The sequence below is a fragment of the Saccopteryx bilineata genome, chromosome 9 (genome assembly GCF_036850765.1).
Source record: "Saccopteryx bilineata isolate mSacBil1 chromosome 9, mSacBil1_pri_phased_curated, whole genome shotgun sequence".
Classification (NCBI taxonomy): domain Eukaryota; kingdom Metazoa; phylum Chordata; class Mammalia; order Chiroptera; family Emballonuridae; genus Saccopteryx; species Saccopteryx bilineata.
In genome coordinates this window covers 49,789,458-49,808,804 of record NC_089498.1, presented here as the reverse complement: position 1 = coordinate 49,808,804, position 19,347 = coordinate 49,789,458, and the positions used below count along the sequence as shown (strand labels likewise).

The window sequence follows — 19,347 nt, the reverse complement described above, 5'->3', positions numbered from 1 at the left end:
CATTGATATAGGGAAAGAAGGCTTTTCCCCCCTTTCGGAGTAATTTATATATGTTTATAAGTTAAGTATTTGAAAGGCATGTCTGGCACAGTGGATAAAGCGTTAACCTGGAATGCTGATGTACTCTATTTGAAACCTGAGGTTGCAGGCTTGAGCACAGGATCATTGACATGATCCCAAGATCACTGGTTTGAGCCCAGAGGTCTCTGGCTTGAAGCCCAAGGTTGTTGGCTTGAGCAAGGGATCACTGGCTTGGCTTGAGCCCCCCAGCCAGTGCACATATGAGAAGCAGTCAATGAACAACTCAAATGAAGCAACTATGAGTTGATGCTTCTTACCCTATCTCACCTGTCTTCCTTCCTCCCTCTTTAAAATCAGTTTAAAAAATATTTAAATGGCAACTTGATACAATAAAGATTTCAGAGAAGGTTTCTGTTAGGCTTTGATGCTTTTTAGGAAGATTAGGTTATTTAACAAGTCACTGTCAATGTAACAAAGCTAAATAGGTATGGTGGGTTCTTAGGCTGTACCATTTATTCAATTAAGAGATAACTATCACTATGTTTTAGGCATTGTTTATATATTAACTCACTTAAGCCGTATAACAACTCTGTATGATAGGTATGTTTATTAGCTGCCTTTTACATAGGAAACTGAGGCACAGAGACAGTATGTAACTTGTCCAAGGTTATAACAGTAAGGGAAGCTGGGGTTCAAGTCCAGGAATAATATTCTTAACCATGGTGTCCCATGGCCTGCAAGTAGATCGCTGGATGGCAAAAATATAAGGCTTCCTTCAGTGACCTATTTAGTATAATTATGCTTAGTACTTAAAAATCATTAGGTGAAAAATTCATATAATGCTCTACTGACGTACAGAAGCTCAGTGGATCAAGCGTTGACCTGGAATGCTGAGGTCACCAGTTCAAAACCCTGGACTTACCTGATCAAGGCTCGTATGAGTGTTGATGCTTCCTGCTCCTCCCTCCTTCTCTCTCCCCACCCCCAAAATGAATGAATAAATAAATAAATAAAAAGAAAAGGTTATATATTAAAAAACAAACGCTCTACTACTCATTCAAAAATATATCCAGTAAGTGCAGGTTAAGGCTATTCGGTATTAGAATATGTATAGTATCTTTATCTAATGTTTGTATGTATGTATGGTATTTTTATTAGTCTTACTTGGTGTAAAATGTCTAAAAAGTCAAAAATTTAACATGGAAAGGCAAAACAGCTATATTAGAGATTTTGTTTATTGGTATAATACTTGGTGTGAGAAATATTTGCTTCAAAATTTGGTACTCTAGTTGCTGATATCAGTTTTGGAAATGCCAGTAGATACTTGTATTGTCTTTTAAAGATTTTAAGCTTTAACATTTGATTAGTAAATCACTTTCATTTGGACCTGCTTTCTTGAAAATTTATATTTTCATAAATGGCTTGGAAATATAAAAAATTATTTTTTGTGAGGAATCGTGGTATAAAACATTTGGGCTTGGGAGTTATGTACGTAAGGGGTTTGAATCATAACTTATTAGTTATTAGCTTTGGGACCTTGGGCAAATTACCCAATCTTTTTGACTCTCAATTCTTGTCATCAATGAAATAGTAGTATTACTTCATAGGATTATTAGGACTAAAGGTGAATGCATTTGACATACTGTCTGTCACATGTTCTTTATATTATAATTTATGATGGATACCGAAGTCGGGTAAAATCTTAAACTCTATGAATAAGGAAGGTGAGAATCTGGGAAAAATGAAACCTTAAGATGACTGAATTCCTAGATTCTATTTAAAGTGAGGTTAATAGTTACTCTGCAAGAGATTGCAGGGCAATGGGTTGTTGTTCTGCAATAGACTACTATGCTGTTGATTCTTGGCCTTTGATTTCTTGTTTGATTAAATTGAACTCTGCGCCCTGGTGGAGGTAGTTCAGTTGGTTAGAGCATCGTCTCCCTACACCAAAGTTGTGAGTTTGATTCCCAGTTGGTTCACATACAAGAGTCAGCCAAGGAATGCATAATAAGAGGAACAATAAATCAATGTTTTTCCTCCACCCTCCAATCAAGAAATAAAAATTAAAAAAAAACTGAACTTCTGCCATGACATCCTTAAAACTAGACCTAGTTTTCTGCTAGTCCTGTTCCTTCATCATAAAGATTTTTGTATGAGCTGCACTGGACTGCTCACTTTTTAAATTTTATGTATTTACATATCTCTGCTCTTTGCTCAGCTTGAAATGTAATTGCTCCTGTTCTGTTTACTGATGTCTTGACTTTTTAAGGATTTTCTCACATGTTACCTACTTTATGAAGCTTTATCTCTGCCCAGATATAATTAATCCCTCTTTTCTCTAGCTCTTAAAGCATCTTGATACATACATAATAGAGCCTTTGGCACAGTTGTAGGTCTGTGTGTCTATCTTCCCTGATATAATAAGTAACTTCTTGAGTGCAGTACTCTTGAACTTAGCCTTAGATTCTCAGTGTGCCGTCCACAGAATGTTTCATATATATTTGAGTGGTTGAGTGAGTGAAGGAGGATAATGATTGAGTTTATTTTATTTTTTTAAAATCATTTTTATTTTTCAGTTACAGTTGACATACTTTATTATATTAGTTTCAGGTGTATACCCCAGTTATTAGACATTACATAACTTACTAAGTGATCATCCCAATAAATCTAGCAACCATCTGACACACAGTAGATACATAGTTATTAGAATATTATAGACTATTCCCTATGCTGTGCTTTATGTCCCCATGACTATTCTGTAACAACCAATTTGTATTTCTTAATTCCTTCACCTTTTTCACACATCCCCAACTCCAGTATTGTCTGGCAACCCTTAAAATGTTCTCTGTATCTGTTTATGTTCTGCTTGTTTACTTTGTTTTTTAGATTCAATTGTGATAGATACATTTATTGCATTTTATTGTTCATATTAATTTTTTTCTAAAAGAAATTTTAAGATTACATATAATACTGGTCTAGTGATGATAAACTCTACTTTAGCTTTTTCTTGTCTGGGAAGCTATTTATCTGTCCTTCAATGATAGCTCTGCTGGGTAGAGTAATCTTGGTTGTAGGTCCTTGCTTTTCATCACTTTGAATGTTTGTTGTCAGTGGGAGCTCCCATAGGACTGTCAGTTGATTTCTCGAGATACTTTGTAGGCCAGAAGTGATTGGCAGTTGAGTTTAATGAATACTTAACATTCCCATTTATGTGTGTTACAGACAAATAGTTTTAAGTTAACTGAGTTTTTTGCAAACTTATTTACTTTATTAGTATTCATAGTGCGAGGGTAAATTTGAGTTTAGTCCTGTTTAAAATGACTGCCTTTAAAGGGTTTTTATACTTCTGTGCTTTTCTATAAAGCTAAAATTTTAACTAGCATTTTCACTGAAATTAATGGTTATATTAGGTAGTTTGTTAGTAGTAATTATTTAATAAAAAATAGTTGTCTTACATCGCTCAGGGAAACTTGGATGATTTGAATTGACTTTTTTTTTTTGCATTTTTCTAAAGCTGGAAACAGGGAAAGACAGTCAGACAGACTCCCGCATGCGCCCGACCGGGATCCACCTGGCACGCCCACCAGGGGCGATGCTCTGCCCATCCTGGGCGTCACCATGTTGTGACCAGAGCCACTCTAGTGCCTGAGGCAGAGGCCACAGAGCCATCCCCAGCGCTCGGGCCAACTTTGCTCCAATGGAGCCTTGGCTGCGGGAGGGGAAGAGAGAGACAGAGAGGAAAGCGCGGTGGAGGAGTGGAGAAGCAAATGGGCGCTTCTCCTGTGTGCCCTGTCCGGGAATCGAACCCGGGTCCTCCGCACGCTAGGCCGACGCTCTACCGCTGAGCCAACCGGCCAGGGCTTGAATTGACATTTTTGACTAAAATGTATTTATAATTTTTAAATAGGAGTTCCACATCGGTGGTAGCTGCTACTCCTTTGAGTTCCCTACTGCTGCCTCATTTTTTTTTCTGACCACATTGTCTTATGTTTGTGTTCCAAGACAGAGTTAAAAAGTAAAGGTTATTAATTTTCAGGAATTGTACTGCTGTTGGCTTGATTTGAGCCTCTGTTCTATTCTGCTTTTTTCCTTATGAATGGAATAATACCCTAAAACATTTCAATACATGACAAAGAGCTACATTTTTAGGTGGTTGTACTTTCTTATATGAAAAAAATAGATGATAGCTAATATTTCTGATGTTAAAAAATGATCATTTTATTAGTTTTCTTTTGGAATTCTTATTATAGGAAAAAAACCATTGAGATTTGGGGTAAATTTATATATCTTAAAGTGACAAGAATTGTTTCTGGCCCATAGTAAGTGTGATTTAAATCTTGATATTGTTATAATAATTTTTTAAGAGGGGTAGAAGTTTAGCATTTTTAAAAGCTACACACAGCTGTTTTCTAGTCATACAGGACAAGACAATATTTTCACATGATACTTAGTAAATAGACTTGGAGATAAATATAAAACAAACATAATTTTAAAAATCTGTTATAGAAACAGTGGAAATGTATTGTGCCAAAAACAAAATCGAAAACAAGTAAAAATGAGAAAATAAAAGTGTTCCCACTACCTAGAGATGATTACTTTTAGTACCTTGGATTGTAATCTTTTTGTCTATATATGAGTACTTGAATATATTCTGTTACCAGAATAGTATCACACTGTATATTCTCTTTAGCAAAGTTTTTTTTTTTAGTCGTTAATGTCTACTTACCTGTTTTAGTAAATTTTCATCTCATCCAATACTCAGAACATATTAAATTTATCTAGTTGGCTTAAAAATGTCCTTTATGGCTGGTTTATTTAAAACAGTATCCAGCCTCACCAGGCGGTGGCGCAGTGGCTAGAGCATTGGACTGGGATGCGGAGGACCCAGGTTCGAGATTCCGAGGTTGCCAGCTTGAGCGTGGGCTCATCTGGTTAGATCAAAGCTCACCAGCTTGGGCCCAAGGGTTGCTGGCTTGAGCAAGGAGTCACTCGATCTGCTGTAGACCCCCAGTTAAGGCACATATGAGAAAGCAATCAATGAACAACTAAGGTGCCACAACCAAAAATTGACGCTTGTCATCTCTCTCCCTTCCTGTCTGTCCCTGTCTATCCCTCTCTCTGACTCTCTGTCTCTGTCAGAAAAAAAACAACGAACAAAAAACAGTGTCCAGAATAGCATTGTACCTGTGAACTTGTCTATTAGACCCTTTAAGTCTTTTTAAATATATGTGTAAATATTTCTTTTATCCAAAAGGAAAATATTCTTTTATCCAAAAATGAAATGTTTCTTTTGTAAAATATTTCTTTTATTCAAAAGTTAGCATCATATATCATTGCGCACATTTTCTTTCTTAAAATAATTTGGTAATTCTGTTCAATCAGTACATAGTAATCTTAGATTATACATATAACCTTTTCTTAAATTATTAAAATAAAAGCTTTCAGTAATTTGATAATTATTTTTGGATTGAAAATAATAGTGAAATCAGCTCAATAATGTGAATACATTAGAAAGTAAAAGAAAAAGATCTATAAAAGGTCATTGGATTTGGTGAATTTTTAATTGGATTTGGAAGATGAATGGGTCCAGAGGAAGGTGGGGCAGAGAACTTTAGAGATTGTCTTGAAGGGAGAATTTGGGCAGATGAGCTCGGCTCATTTGAAAGATTCCAACCAGAAAATCTTGCGATTATATAGGATTGATGGAGCCCAAGAAGGAATGAGAGCTGGTATGATGGAAACAATGCATAGAAATGTAGATTGTTGGTAGTTTTTTATAGTTTGATATAAATTCTTAATTGTAGACACTTTGTTTTTATGCCAACTATAGTGTGTAACAAGAAAATAGAATGGGCATGCTAAATATTGATTCCCTTGATAGGAAATGCGAATAAATTTCTGCCTCAGTTCAGTATTGTCAAGTCATAATTACTAAGGGTAAGAAGAGATCTTAATGTTGTCTCAGTGTAATCATGTGGAATAAGAAATTAAAATCTGAAAAGGTTAAGTGACTTGTCCAAATTATGCAACTGATTAGAGGTATAGTCAGCTCTTAAATCTGATGTCCTAACTCTTGTATCTACTTTTCTCTATAATGTGTCTTTTATAACCAGGAAAATTAGAAGTTGTGCAGCTTTTTTATGTTTTTAATTTGATGTTTTGTCTTAAGATACTTAGTATTTGTGATTTATAAAGTATTAAGTTTTAATATATACCTAAATACTATAAATATGGAAGCTACCTTTTACCTTCTGTGCATTTTTAATGTACTAAGTAGAGGGATTTGAAAATTATTTTCCCAAATAGCCATTTTGAGGATTTTTAAAAAGAATTATGTAATGTATTTACCTATATTTCTTAATTATACATGATGGTTTATAGCTTTGACAGTGTTTATTAGCATAGTTACAGTGTGGAAAGCTTTTTGTTTAATAATGAGCTAATGTTTTAAAACATGTACGTGTAGTTTGCATTGTTGCATATTTCAGATATTTTCTTAACTTAAGTACTCAGATATTTATCCAAACATTATTGCTATGGGGTTTCCAGCAGAAAGACTTGAAGGTGTATACAGGAACAATATTGATGATGTAGTAAGGTAAGAACTCCTAATTTTCTATTTTGAGTATTGATATTTTCTTATATTTTTATTTAGAAACGACTTCTAAACCACTGAAAAAGATGTATTTGTCATGTAAACATGTCTTTTATTATGTTGGTGTTCTACAACTGTTTTTATTGTTCTTTTTTTTTAATGTACCTAACAGGCCTTAATAGGATACAACTCGTTTGATAAGAACGAAATTTTTACATAATCCAGTATATGTGATATGCTTTCATGGACTCTATACAAAGTGCTCCTCAGCAGATTAATGCCTGGATTTTGTTACACAATGATTTTATTTTTTATTTCACAATTGGAGATTAGGTTTAAAATCCTTGAGTGCAGTTTTTCCTTAAATGTATCTTAAGGTATAGATAATTGATACCATGTATTTTTACATAGAGCTGTTTATAATAGGTCATAAGTGTAGCAAACTCCTAAGGAGGTATTTGGTACAAGGATCTAGGAATAAATTGCTGGGCATACCAAAGTCTAACTTTGTCCATTTTATAATTTTGCATAATTTTCTTAGTGTAATTATCATTCAATCAGAACAAGGCCCATTGAAAAGGTCCATTTAAAGAATTTTTAATGCATTTATATCCTAACAGTACATGATGTATTTATGAGAGGAGGAATTTGTGTCAGCTTTGTAAAAAGTCTTAATATATTTTCAGATTTCAGAGCAAAAATCTATTATGTGTGAATAAATTAACTGTAAAACATTAGTAGGAACTTTAATGGTTTTTAAAAGTTAAAATTTTGGATTCTTTCTTGATGACTTTCAATTTAAATATTTGATAGTTATGAGAATTATTATTATTTTTTTATTTATTCATTTTAGAGAAGAGAGACAGAGAGAGAGAAAGAGAGAGAGAGAGAGAAGGGGGGGGAGGAGCAGAAAGCATCAACTCCCATACGTGACCTTCAACAGGCAAGCCCAGGGTTTTGAACCGGCAACCTCAGCATTCCAGGTCTATGCTTTATTCACTACGCCACCACAGGTCAGGCCAGTTATGAGAATTAAATGTTATAAAGAGTGGTAAAGCACTTTTTAAGCATTATGCATTGAGGAATTCTTTTTATAATAGTTATCTAAGTACACGGTGGGGCAAAAGTAGGTTTACAGTTGTGAGTATACAAAAGTTTATTTTTGTATAATTTATTGCATTATTTTCCACATGAGAGACTATAAACCTCCTTTTGCCTCACCCTGTATATAAGCCTACCTTATATGTTAGCCATAAGTTGTTAAAGTTTTAGCAATTTGCTTTAAATCAGTGTATTTATATTTTTGCAGCATTGATTGTGTCCAGTTGGATTATTGTGGTGTTCACATTGTTTCAGAATTAAATTTCAGTTTGTACAGAAACTACAAAAGAACCCAAAACTACTTCTTCGTGGTTTCTATTGCAATTATAGGTAGAGCACACGAGGCTGTAGGAAGTATTATTTAAGAAACTGAAAACAGGGAAATGAATTTGCCCTTCTCATGGACAGGACAGAGTGGAAGGATACTTAACCTTGAAGAGCCATGAGAATAACAGTTTGATACGACTTAATAAGTGATAATACACATCAACAGAAAATGAAATGGGTGATAGTAAACAAAAGTGAGCGAAGTAAATTTTGACTGTAGAGGTGGAGAATTTTGGAAGTGAGCAGTCCAGTCACCAGACATGTGTAGTCTCTGTGGTGCAGGAGTTTTTATCAGGCCTCTGTATGGCCTAGAGTCAGATGAACTATCACATAGGATGATATACTTCACATTACTATAATTTTCTACTCAGCCAAATACTCATTCAACCGAGTTAGATTAGTACTTATAGTAGGAAAGAGTAAGGGTAAAGTTTGTGATTATTGTAAGGATATTTTATTGGTAAATTAATCTGGTGTGCTAAATTTTATTCTTTTTTGGATATGAATTAGTCTTAGTCTCTTTTGACTGTGAGTTAGTTTTGAGGCTGAATGATTATCTTTTAGGTTACTGATAAAGTCCAGTTTCTGGAGCTGTACATTTGATTATCACTCCTTAAATTGTAATAACTTGACCAAGGAAGTACTACTATGCTGGGAAGTATTTTGATCTGTCATCTGATTTTCATAACCACTTTTTTTATGCTTCTGAATTAAGATTCACACATTTAGTTTATAATCAGTAACCAAAGTTGAAATTTATTCTGACTGCTTTAATGTACCTAGTTTATTTTATCTAGCTTTTAACTTTTTCAAATCTGTTATTCCTAAAGTTTTTATATATGGTTTGTTATGTAGCCAATGGTTGCTTTAGCTGACTGATCTTGTCACCCTATTATAATGGCAATAGTAATAGCATATAAAAAATGAATTGTCAACTGAATGTTATAGCTGTGCTATGCTTGTTTTTATTTTGTCTTTTATTTTTTTTAATTGAGGAGATAAATGGTCAGAGGGGCTTTATGGTCTTCAGTTGCTTATTCACCTCCCCATTTTGTTTTTTTTTATGAGAGAAAGGCTGACCAGAGACTGGGAAGGAAGATGTAGCTTTTTCTGTGAGCTAAAATGAAAATAAATAATTCCTAAATAATTTGTTAGGATTAACCATGATTTTCTTGATTATTTCACACTATATTGGAGACAGTAGTTATAATCAGTAGTGGTTTCTTCCTGGTCTAAAGATGATATTGTCTCAGTGAAAATGTCTATTTTTCTACATATTTTCTGTTAATGAAACTATTTTCAGTTGTTTTGTGCTTTACCCTCTCTGCATTGGATTGTCTAAAGAATATTATCTTTTTTTTCCTAATTCAATATTTTTCCTATTCTTTTCCCGAAACAGGAAATATTATACAGAGTTCAGACTTTGTTGTAAATCAGTGTCTTGAGTGAAAGAAACTCCAATTGCAAATATGTTTGTGCTTAAATTGTCCAGTATTATTTAACTGTTTTGGGGTATGATATGAATTTTATACCTGAGGTACTCAAAGTACATTTGTGATAAATATTTAATTTCTTATTAGGTTACCCCCTTGATTCAGGAATTAATGTAAAAAATAAGCAAAAAGAGAGAGGAGGGGAGAATTTTCACCAAGGTGAAATTTTTTTAATATCCTCATTGCAAATGTGTTGTTTAAGCAATTGACAGGGCAGGACAAGGACAGCTCATAGAAGGGAAGCTGAAGAGCTCTTTCCAGATTGTTTTTCTTCTTTTCCTCTATTGCCACCTTGTCTCCTCCTCCTTTCTTGTCACTGAACTCCTGTTTTCTGACTAGCTAGTAATATGAAACAGTATTTTATTCAGATAATTGATTATTCTTTGATCTGTATGTTAGTTTTATCCCTCAAGCTAATTATTGAAGTTATCTAATTTATGTGTTACCTGGTATAAATCTAAACAGTATTTAACAAATTGATAACAAATATGTTATCTGGTATATATCTCAGCAGTGTTTAACAAATTGATGCTTCATGTGTGTAACAGACATAGCCTGAGAACTGTTCTGTACCTAATAAATCAGGGAAATGTATGTTTAATAGAGGTGAACTGGCTTTCTTACTGCTGCTACACACTAAATCTCCCAAGAGTGAAATTCTAATGCGCTGCTTTCCCCCCCACCTTTCTTTTTTTCTCCTTTCCTTCCCCCTTGTGTCTTTTTTTTTCTTTTGTGTATTAAATAACATCTTTCTAAACAGTGTTTCATGGCACACAATTGGGAAATGTTGAAAATGAAAAAAGATGCCTATAACAATATTTTCCCTTGGTCTGAATTAGTAGGAAATAATTTACTTCCTCTTCTTATATTGGAAAAATTTTAGATGTGGAAAGATTCCCATATTTATTGTAATGAAATGCTTAGAGCTCAGTCTTCTGATGCACAGTGATTTTAAAAAAAGAAATAATTCATTATTTTATATGTTATCAGTTTTGGCCCATATTATAAGCAGCTGTATTACAGATTCAAGAGTCCACCTTTTGGCCCTGGCCGGTTTGCTCAGTGGTAGAGCGTCCGCTTGGCGTGCGGAAGTCCCGGGTTCAATTCCCGGCCAGGGCATACAGGAGAGGCGCCCATCTGCTTCTCCACCCCTCCCCCTCTCCTTCCTCTCTGTCTCTCTCTTCTTCAGCCGCAGTCAAAGCTCCATTGGAGCAAAAGATGGCCCGGGCGCTGGGGATGGCTCCTTGGCCTCTGCCCCAGGCGCTAGAGTGGCTCTGGTCGCGACAGAGCGACGCCCTAGATGGGCAGAGCATCGCTCCCTGGTGGGCATGCGGGGTGGATCCCAGTCGGGCGCATGCGGGAGTCTGTCTGACTGTCTCTCCCCGTTTCCAGCTTCAGAAAAGTACAAAAAAAAAAAAAGAGTCCACCTTTTTTCCATTTTATGCCTTTTCTTATTGAAGAAATTTTTCAAACATCTTTTTCTTAATTGTATGTTGATCTTTTAATTGTATGTTGATTTTCAATAAAAAGGAAGTGTTTGTTATTCCAAAATTATCATTATTGGTTATTCAGTTAAAAAGAATTGAGATTGTTTAGAGCAGTGGTCGGCAAACTCATTAGTCAACAGAGCCAAATATCAACAGTTCAATGATTGAAATTAATTTTGAAAGCCAAATTTTTTAAACTTAAACTATATAGGTGGGTTCATTCCTTATCGAGGTAGCGCCTGCATGTGGTATTTTGTGGAAGAGCCACACTCAAGGGGCCAAAGAGACGCATGTGGCTGCGAGCTGCAGTTTGCTGACCAGGGGTTTAGAGGATTTAATGTTTAGAGGTTTTATATGGAGATTATTTATTCAAAATTATTTAGAGGAAAGGATCAATTCTATTCTCTTTCTCTAACAGCTTTTGACCTTTTCCCTCATTACCTATTTCCTGTGCTTTTTAAAAATTGAGGTGAAAATCACATAACAAAATTAACCATTTTAAATTGTCCAATTCAGTGACATTTAGAGTCTTCACAGTGTTTTGCCACTACCACCTCTATTAGATTCCAATACATTTTTATCATCCCAAAAGAAAATCCTATACCCATTGGCTGCCTCCCACTTCTGTTAGTCTTGTTTCCTTACAAATAGAAGAGGTTTGATGGATTTGGCAATGTTTATATTATCCACACCATTCAACTTTTGATATTTTAGTAATAGGTAACATTTATTGTACACTTATTTACATATATATGTTACTGTTGCATAAGCAGTTGACTCCTATCATCTTATTAAATCTCTGCAGTAAATCTATCCCCATCTTATAGATGGTTAAAAAGAAGTTAACTTTCCAAATGCCACAACTGGCCAAGTAGTAAGGTTGAGGGTAGAGCCCAGGTCTGTCAGATTTCATAGTTCATTTCCCTAATAACCATAGTATCCTGTATTTGAGAGGACAAAAACTGAAAACTCTTGGGCTAATATAGCCTGTTGGGGTTTTTTTTGGTAGGACAGTGTTGGTCCACTCAATGTGGAAAATCATCAAAGAAGGTCTTTTCTGGTATTGTTATATCAGAAAATTTCTTTAGGATATGAGTTTCCAGATTGAAAAGGCCTATATAGTGACAAACCCAATAAATGAAAATAGGCCAATGTCAGGCAAATTATTGTGAAATTTCTTTAAGAACACCAGAGATAAGGAGAATGTTTCAAAGTGTTCAGGATCAATTAGGAAGGATTAGAAACATGAATAGCATCTAACTTCTCAGCAGTATAACTAAAGATAGAAGATGGATTATCTCTAGATTTTGAAACCAAAAACTGAACTGAAATACCTAAAGAGTTAAAATTTCAGTGATCTGCAATTTATTGCATTGTGGAAGATTTCTTTTTATCTTGTAAAGACATTTTTTTGTTTATCTATTTTTAAACATTTCATTAGTGATTGAATTCTACTTTTGCCATCTGAATTGACTTGAATCTCTCACAACACGTAAATATTGTAAAGTACACATTCTCGATTTCTGCTGGCTCACATGAACAGAAATGTACAGGGAGAATTAAATTATTAAAAAAAAACGATGGAACGGCACTCAAAATTTGTACATTCAGTCTAGTATTCTGTATTTATCCAGAGTATCAATCAAGTGCAAAAGTAGGAAAACAAGATACTCAAGGACTAAAAAAAAAATCTATCCATGTAACATTTCTTAGGCAATTACTAGGAGATGTGCCCCAGAAAAACAAGGGAATGAACTATGAAAGAAAAGGGCATCAGTAAAGAGAAGATGCAATGAAGGAAAAAAAATCCCAAAAAAACAACTGTGCTATAAGCTGAAGAACCACCTTTTTTTTTTTTTTTTTTTTAAAGCCTGGGAAAGTGACAGGGACAGATAGGAAGGGAGAGAGATGAGAAGCATCAACTTATTGTGACACTTTAGTTGTTCATTGATTGCTTTCTCATATGTACCTTGACCCAGGCCGGGACGGGCTCTAGCTTAAGTCAGTGACCCCTTGCTTGAGCCAGTGACCTTGGGCTTTAAGCCAGTGACCTTTGGGCTCAAGCCAGCAGCCATGCGGTCATGTCTATGATCTCACGCTCAAGCTGGTGAGCCTGCACTCAAGCTGGCAACCTCCGAGTTTTGAACTTGTGTCCTCAGTGTCCCAGGTTGAGGCTCTATCCACTAAGCCACCTCCTGGCCAGGCAAGCAACCAGTTCTGATTGGAGCAGTAGGAAATAGGAATTTAGGCAGGAAAATAAGAACTGAAAGGTGGATATTGAAATATTTGGGGAAAAGATGCAAAGAGTCTTAGGAAAATAAGTGAATTAGAAACAAGAATTGGGCACCTGAAATCTGTATAATTATGTTATCCAGTGTCAGCCCAATAAATTCAATAAAAAAAAACAAGAAGCAATTATTAATACCTGTTGATGATTTAACCCTGTATTGTGATTTTACCATTTAAAGGTGATTAAGAGAAGTGAAATGTGTGTGGGTACTACTGGTTTACTAAGCCTTCTCTATGATGGCAAAAAATATGTAGATGATTAACAAATCTACAGGAAGCACTATTATAGTATATTATATGGAAATGCTGAATTAAATGCCAGGAAAAAGAATCCTTAGTACAGGGGGTCCTCAGGTTCCGACAGTCTTGACATACAGCGTTTCAAGTTTACAATGCTCACTCCCATAAAAACCTAAAAATGGTGAAATGTGTTTGTTCATACTTTCAGACTATGTGGGAGAACTAGTTAGATTGTGCGCCGTGGAAGAATACGCAGTAACGTGGCCTATGAGTGAGGGAGTTGGTGTCTCCTCAGTACGCTCACCTCTGCCATTTTGGACTGTTAAACGCACAAGTGTTCTGTTTGTGTTAGGCTAAGGTGTGTTTTGACTTACACCAAAGTTTGGGTTATGTCACTTGTCCTAGGAACTGAACTGTGTTGTAACCCGAGGACCCCCTGTACTTGAATGCAGTTGCTTTTAGGAGTGAAGCAGGAATATGATTTTGAAGGTGAATAGAGCTGGAGATGAATAATTTCTTCTTACTTGTTAAAATGTATGTGATTAAAATTTATAATTTTAACCATTTTTAAGTGACACCAGTTGCAGTAAGCACATTCATATTGTTGTGCAACCATCACCACTATGCATCTATAAAACTTTTTTTTCTCATCTCATACCTGAAACATTTTACCCATTAAACAGTAACTGCCCTTTCACCTAATCCCAGCCCTGGTAACCACTGTTCTGTTTTCTGTCACTATGTATGTGACTATTTTATGATCCATAAATAAGTGGAATCATACAATATTATGTCTTTTTGTAATTGACTTATTTTACTTGTCTTAAAGGTTCATTCATGCTGTGGTATGTGTCAGGATTTCTTTCCATTTTATGTATAAACTATATTCTGTTTATCCATTCATATGCCCATGGACGCTTGGGTTGCTTCCACCTTTAGACAATTAAAGGTGTAACAGTATCTGTTCGAGTCCCTCTCTGCTTTTATTTTGTGTCATATATCTGGAGCAGTGGAAATTGCTGGACCAAATGATAGTTCTGTTTAAATTTTTCAGGAACTACCATATTGTTTTCTGTAGTGGTTATACTATTTTACATTTCCACCAGAAGTACACAGTGTTATAGTTTCTCCACATGCTAATCAACATTTGTTATTTTCTGGGCTTTTATTTTGATAGCCTTGCTAATAAGTGTAAAGTGGTATCTCATTGTGGTTTTGGTTTTTATTTCCCTAATGATAAATCATGTCAAGCATCTTTTCATGTATTTATTGTCTATCTTTGAAGAAATGTCTATTGAAGTGCCGTGCCTGTTTGTAATTTGGATGGTTTGGTATTTTGTTGTTGAGTTTTAGGAATTGCTTATATATTCTGGATATAAATTTGTGATTTACAAGTATTTTTCCCATCCTATGTTTGCTTTTTTACTGTATTGGTAGTGTTGTTTGATACACAAATGTTTAAAATTTTGATGCAGTTCTTTTTATCTATTTTTATATTGCCTGTACCTTTGCTGTCATGTCCAAGAAATCATTGCTAAATCCAGTGTCATGAAGCTTTTTCCCTGTTTTTTTTTTTTTTAGAGTTTTATTTTAGGTCTTTCATCCATTCTGAGTAAATTTTTGTATATGGTGTATAATAAGATTGTCCTTTCCCCATTGAATGGTTTTGGCACCTTTGTCAAAAATTATTGACCATATATAAAAGGGTTTATTTCTAGGCTCTGTGTTCTGTTCCATTGATGTATGTCTGTCTGTATGCCAGTACCACACTTTGTAGCTTTGTAGCAAATTTTGAAATCAAGACTTTTGAGTCCTTCAACTTTGTTCGTATATTTTAAGATTGGTTTTGGCCATTTAGGATCCTTTGATAATCCATATCAATTTTAAGATGGAGTTTTTATTTCTAGGGGAAAAAAGTCTTTGGGACTTTGATAAAGGAATTCATTGATCTGTAGATTCTGTTTCATGGTATTGAAACATTTTTAAAATTAATTAATTAATTAATTAATTTTTTACAGAGACAGAGAGTGAGTCAGAGAGGGATAGACAGGGACAGACAGACAGGAACGGAGAGAGATGAGAAGCATCAATCATTAGTTTTTCATTGCGCATTGCAACACCTTAGTTGTTCATTGATTACTTTCTCATACATGCCTTGACAACAGGCCTTCAGCAGACCGAGTAACCCCTTGCTGGAGCCAGTGACCTTGGGTTCAAGCTGGTGGGCTTTTGCTCAAACCAGATGAGCCCATGCTCAAGCTGGCGACCTCGGGGTCTCGAACCTGGGTCCTCTGCATCCCAGTCTTACGCTCTAACCACTGCACCACCGCCTGGTCAGGCGGTATTGAAATCTTAACAATAGTAACTCTTCCAATCCATGAACTTGGCATGTTTTTCCATTTATTTCGGTCTTTAGTTTTTTTCAACAATTTTGTAGTTTTCTGTGTACAAGTATTTTATGCCCTTGGTTAAGGTAATTCCTGGATATTTTTCTTTTGATGCTAAATATGAATGTTTTAATAATTTTTTTATTTTGATCTTTGTTAGTGTATAGAAAAGCAACTGATTTTTGCATGGTAATATTGAATACTCCACTTTGCTGAATTTGTTTATTCTAATGTGTGTGTGTGTGTGTGTGTGCGCGCTTGTGGAATCCCCAGGGTTTTCTGCATATGAAATCATGTCATCTGCAAATAGATCATTTAACTTCTTCCTTTGCAATTTGGATGTCTTTTTCTTGCCTAAATGCTTTGGCTTGAATGTTTAGTACTGGATTGATTAGAAATGATGAAAGTAGGTCTTCTCCTGTCGTGCTATTGACATTAGAGGAAAATTTTTGTCTTTTACTATTGTATATTATATAGGCTGTGAAGTGCTTTTGAAAAAAATTTTTTTTAAAAAATAGACTTTTTAAAGCCATTTTGCGTTCACAACTATATTGAGTAGAAGATAGAGATTTCTCATGTACCCCCTGCCCTCACACATGCATAGCTTCCCTTACTCATGTGTCCTCCACCAGAGAAGTATGTTTGTTATAATAGATGAGCCTTCATTATATAGGATTATCATTCAAAGTCCATAGTTTATATTAGGGTTCACTTTTGGTGTTGTAAGTTCTGTGAAATTTGGACACATTTATAATGATGTGTATCCACCATTATAGTTTACAGAGTACTACTGATACTGTCCTCTCTCTATAGTTTTGACTTTTCTAAGAATGTCTTATAGAAATCACCCAGTGTGTAGCATACAAAAAGTCTGCTCCTATACAATACGGCATTAGATAAAAAACCCACAGCTTGTAAAATGATACAGTCACTTTGGAAGACAGTTGGTGGTTTCTTACAAAACTAAACGGACTTCATATACACAAGAAATTGTATCCTTTTGGGTATTTACTCAAAGGAGTTGAAAACTTATGTTCAAATAAACACCTCTACATGGACGTCATACTTCTTACGTGTCTGTCTTCCAAAAGAGGAAGAGGGGAAAAAATTAAGAAAAAAATAGGCTGCGGATTTAAAATCCCCTGGAAGCTGTTCCAGTCAGTGGGGATTAGTATAATGATAGTTGGCTTCTGTGACTGCACATCTGCAGTCAGAAGCAGAGGCAAGGATAGAAACACAGATCCCTGGAATTTGAGGGACAAAGTCCCACAAGCTGCTGCCGGCTGCTCTAGGAAAACTGCATGGGTACCTGCTGCGTGGGGAAGAGGGGTGGATTAGGGCTGTTCAGGTGGGGAGTTGAAACCATCCTAGGGGTTTAAATGGACTGAAATTAGCTATGATTTACAATCTAACCCTTCCCCTGGAAGCTACAAGCTTTGAAACAGACTCCAGAGTTCTAAAATAGTTAATGAGATACCAGTACAGTTTTTGTCTGGGTGGAAAGATGAATTTCCTGATACTTCTTGCTCTGCCATCTTTTGGCTGATTTTATATTACAGACTTTTTTTATATATCATTTGAAATATATATGTTTATATATTATTTTTACAATAGGTAGCTTATTTAGAACTATTTCATAGAAATTCTTTGATGAAAGTAAAGATTATAAAAATGAAGGCAGTGTTTATTCTGTTTTTTAACAAATCAAGATTTTAATACATTGAAATTACTTAAGTAAGGAATAATTGTATAAGGAAGATTTGTATTGATTTTCCCAGTTTTGTGGGTATTACCTCTCTGCTCTTGTCTTCATTTTCGTCTCTATTTTCCAAATATTTACAGTTAACTTTTCCCATTTCCCTTTGGAAATGCTGTTTTCTTGCTTTTTTCCGCCTTTCTATTGTGTCAAACTTACACGGCAGTGAGCCAGTTGTGGGTATGAAATCCTTGGGAGGAGAGAGGAGGAAGTGGGAGGGGCAGGTATAGTTAATGTTTCCCTAAGCAATATTCAAGTTTACACTCCTTCCTTTTAAAAAATGCTGTGATATTTTCTTTTAAATAGATTGTTTATTCTCCTGCTAGGCTCACTGTTGCCCAGAGTGCTAGATAAGAAATCGTAAGGTTCCGATATTAAAGGGAACCCATAAAAAGTCTGATTTCACTCACTTACTAAAAGAAAACGAAAACAAAGCAACACACATACACACAAAACCTATAGACAAATACTGTAAAAGGAAAGTCAGGTTCTTGGTTGCACATGATGGAAAGTAATTCTTGATCAGCAAAGAATTTTTAAAAAAATATTAGGTAGCACATAACTAGGGAATCAGACTGAAGGTTTTAGAAGCTGAGGGACGTAAGACATGGTCAAGAGGTTACACAGTAAGAGCAGTGTTTGCTTAGGACACTGCTGCTTGGATACATACTATCCCAGGTATTGCTGCCAGGACTAGATATTGGTGATTGCTCATAAATTTTCAGCTCCTCTGGATAACTGAATAATCTGACTCCTCTACCTTATTCTCACTATTTAGGATTCAGTGTGCAGAGCAGGAAGAAGTAATTGATCTAGGCCAGCACACTTGAGAAAAAGGTGGGGAAGGGAATATTTGCTTCTCAGCTCTTGAAATTTTCTTCAAATTGGAATTTTAATGCTAGCAGCCTAAAGAGGACAATATCCCTTACAAATTTTTCCTTTTGGAAACCTAGCCTCAGACTCCGTTCCCAAAGATATCTGTTGTATAAAGTTTTGTATATTCTTAAAAAATTGTTTTCTTATTATATCTACTTTTTAAGGAAAACAAATGAGAACAAACATACTGTATACTCTTCTGCATCTTGTTTTTTCTTTTTAATTTAACATACTTAGAAATTTTCCATATTATCAAGGAGATATAATTGATTCTTTCGTTGTCTCTCTTTTCTATTTCATTTAATGATCATAAAATAATAAATCCCCTCTGATAATGTATTTAGTAGGTTGGTTCCAGTTTATGGCTATTGAAAACAGTACTCTAATAAGCATTTTCACATGTGTATGTTGGAGTCCTTTTGCAAGTATATCTTTAAGGTAAATGCTTAGCATTGGAGTTCCTGGGACCAGTGGATCCATGGTTTAAACTTTTTGTCTCAAAAATGGTTATTATTTTATATTTTCACCAATATGTAGAGTATTATTCCTTTCTTACAACCTTGGCAAACTGGATATTAATCACAGTTAAACTTTTTGCAGTTTGTTATAATTTTATTTTTGATTACATTTCTTTAATTGAGGGGTTAGCAACTTTGTGTTTATAGTCCTTACCTACCATATTTTATCCTTCGCTTTACAGGTGTGTACTGACCCTGTCTTTAACTAATAATTATTTTTGAGTTTTTATTTAATGGTTTTTATGAACTTGAAAAAT

At 34.9% G+C, this 19,347-nt stretch overlaps 1 protein-coding gene across 1 annotated transcript in view; it reads left to right on the top strand.

Moving 5' to 3' along the window:
- The window catches only part of PTEN (phosphatase and tensin homolog), a gene marked incomplete at its 5' end in the record, with an annotated part of 88,526 nt that overhangs the window by 21,536 nt on the left and 47,643 nt on the right, over positions 1-19,347 (top strand). The window contains one exon of the mRNA XM_066244141.1: positions 6,535-6,619. Coding sequence (XP_066100238.1) covers positions 6,535-6,619 — 85 coding nt within the window. The remainder of the gene's footprint in view (positions 1-6,534; positions 6,620-19,347) is intronic.